The 1,964-nt window shown below is 43.0% G+C and overlaps 1 protein-coding gene across 1 annotated transcript in view; it reads left to right on the plus strand.

Annotated features, from left to right (window-relative positions):
- Positions 1 to 267: 267 nt before the first annotated feature.
- LOC108799279 (serine/threonine-protein phosphatase 6 regulatory subunit 1-like) overlaps positions 268 to 1,964 on the plus strand; it is a gene marked incomplete at its 5' end in the record, with an annotated part of 72,946 nt that continues 71,249 nt past the window's right edge. Inside the window, 2 exons of the mRNA XM_018571125.1 lie at positions 268 to 433; positions 1,010 to 1,170. Coding sequence (XP_018426627.1) covers positions 268 to 433; positions 1,010 to 1,170 — 327 coding nt within the window. The remainder of the gene's footprint in view (positions 434 to 1,009; positions 1,171 to 1,964) is intronic.

The following is a 1,964-nucleotide window of genomic DNA, read 5'->3' on the forward strand; positions in this document are numbered from 1 at the left end:
GCTTATTGCATTTAGCCCATTGTTTTTGTTTGGTTTTTTTTTTGCTGGCTTTTCCTTTCCCAATCCCAAGTTCTCTTATACAGGGGGTTGCTTGCATTAAAAACAAAAATCTGTGTAATATTTATTTACATTTATATTTATGTGGTGTTTAGTTTTAAAGTTGTGAAGTTTTGATTTTAAAAAGGTTCCTATGCTGGTTTTTGTTTTTATATATTTTTTTCCATATATTTTTCTCTTTTGATTTGTGTATCCTTGGTTCTTTTGCAGAGCTGAGCTGGGTGGATTAACTGCCTTCTACTGCACCCTGGAAGGGCTCGAAATGGATGCCTCTGGATTAGATGGGTCCTCTAATACCCAGGCCAGTTTAGGCACACTAATGGCTATCAAGCAGCGTTTACCAGAGTTTCATCAACTTCTTATTGATCCACCTAAGGTATACCTACATGCTTGTAACTTTAACATGTATGGGATGTTTAAGTCATTAGGTTAGTGTAATTCATTTACATTTTTTGTAGTGGGAAGACATTATAGTCTGTCACCTTGTCCATTGAGGAGCACAGGAAATTATACATTTTGCATTATAGTACCACTTACAGGAGGATTGGACCCTGGCAAACTGTAGGCCAACCATGGGAATAACCCTCCTACCAGCATGTCTCACTTTTTTGTTAATTTTAAGCTGCTGCTCAATGGATCCGACCGTCCGGGATCGCCTCAGTAAGCGATCCGGGCAGGGCATAATCAGGCAGCCGCAGTGCCCCTTAAACAGGCATATTGGAAGCAGCCGTCTAATAAGCCTGTTTAGAGGCCACTGCCTGATTGTAACTGGCCCAGATCGGATGCCCAGGCGATCTGGGACAGTCGGATCTATTTTCATTGGTGGTCCCTGAACCTGGGCTCATGTGTCAGCAGAGAGGGCCCTGCGTGCCATAGGTTCGCTACCACTGTCCTAGATCTTAGTCACTGCTTCTTTCGGACAGACTAATTCCCCAATTGTCATCCCTGCTAGACCCCGAAAGGATGCACTGGCTTCTCTTTCCACCATCTATCACTAGCTCGGGCATACCAGCATATGCAAGCCTATGGTCTCAAAGATCGGGTTCCAACTTTTCCTGTCAAGGTGCACTCGAGTATTTTTTGGACTTTTGGCATCCGGCAACTGTTGCTCAGGTTTGTAAGGCTGCCATCTGGACTTTTGGTAACACAATCTCTAAATTTTAGGTGGATGGTTCTGGCTCATCTAATTGCGGCTTTGGGTGCAAGGTACTTTAGGCAGCTATTTGAGCTGCAGGCATCCCCCAATTCTCTTGTTTTCTTTGGGCCTGTTAGTGTTTATTTGTTGATGCCCACCCCTCAGTTGGACGGCTTGTGGACATCTCAAAAGTTTACTGTGACAGACTTAAGCTGGACATACATAAGCGATTTTAGTCAAGAACCGTCCGAAATTTGCATTGTGGGTACTGATGTCGGCACCCTTAGTGCCGACATCAGCTAATCGAAGGAGCCAGTTAGAAAATCTTCAAATGAACAGAGTGGGCAGCCAATCTGCTACCGTCTCTCTCCGGGTAATCTGACAGTGGTTGGTGGCTACTGTTAGAATACAAAGGCAACAACAGGCCTTCTGATGGAGGATTTTTTTTTCCATTTTTTTTTTTCAGCCTGCAGTTTGAACGAAAAAAATAAGTGTATGGCCAGCTTTACTATATCACCCAATGGATGGTAAAGAAAACTGGATTTTTGTAGACATTGAAAATGTACTGAAAAGCCTTACGTTAACAATCATGCTTTCAGTAATGCTTTGCTACAAAACTGAAGCATGCTGGTAATAGGAGGCTGTTATTTTCCCTTCTCCTGCAGAGCAGGACTGTGGTGTGTTGCAAAGCTGTATAAATCTCAGGACAGAAATACAAACCCTTTGGGAAGGTACTGCAGCTCTTATATGTATTCCACTTATCTGGATTTCA

The sequence above is a fragment of the Nanorana parkeri genome, unplaced genomic scaffold (assembly GCF_000935625.1).
Source record: "Nanorana parkeri isolate BGI_ZX_2015 unplaced genomic scaffold, ASM93562v1 scaffold1684, whole genome shotgun sequence".
Classification (NCBI taxonomy): Eukaryota; Metazoa; Chordata; class Amphibia; order Anura; family Dicroglossidae; genus Nanorana; species Nanorana parkeri.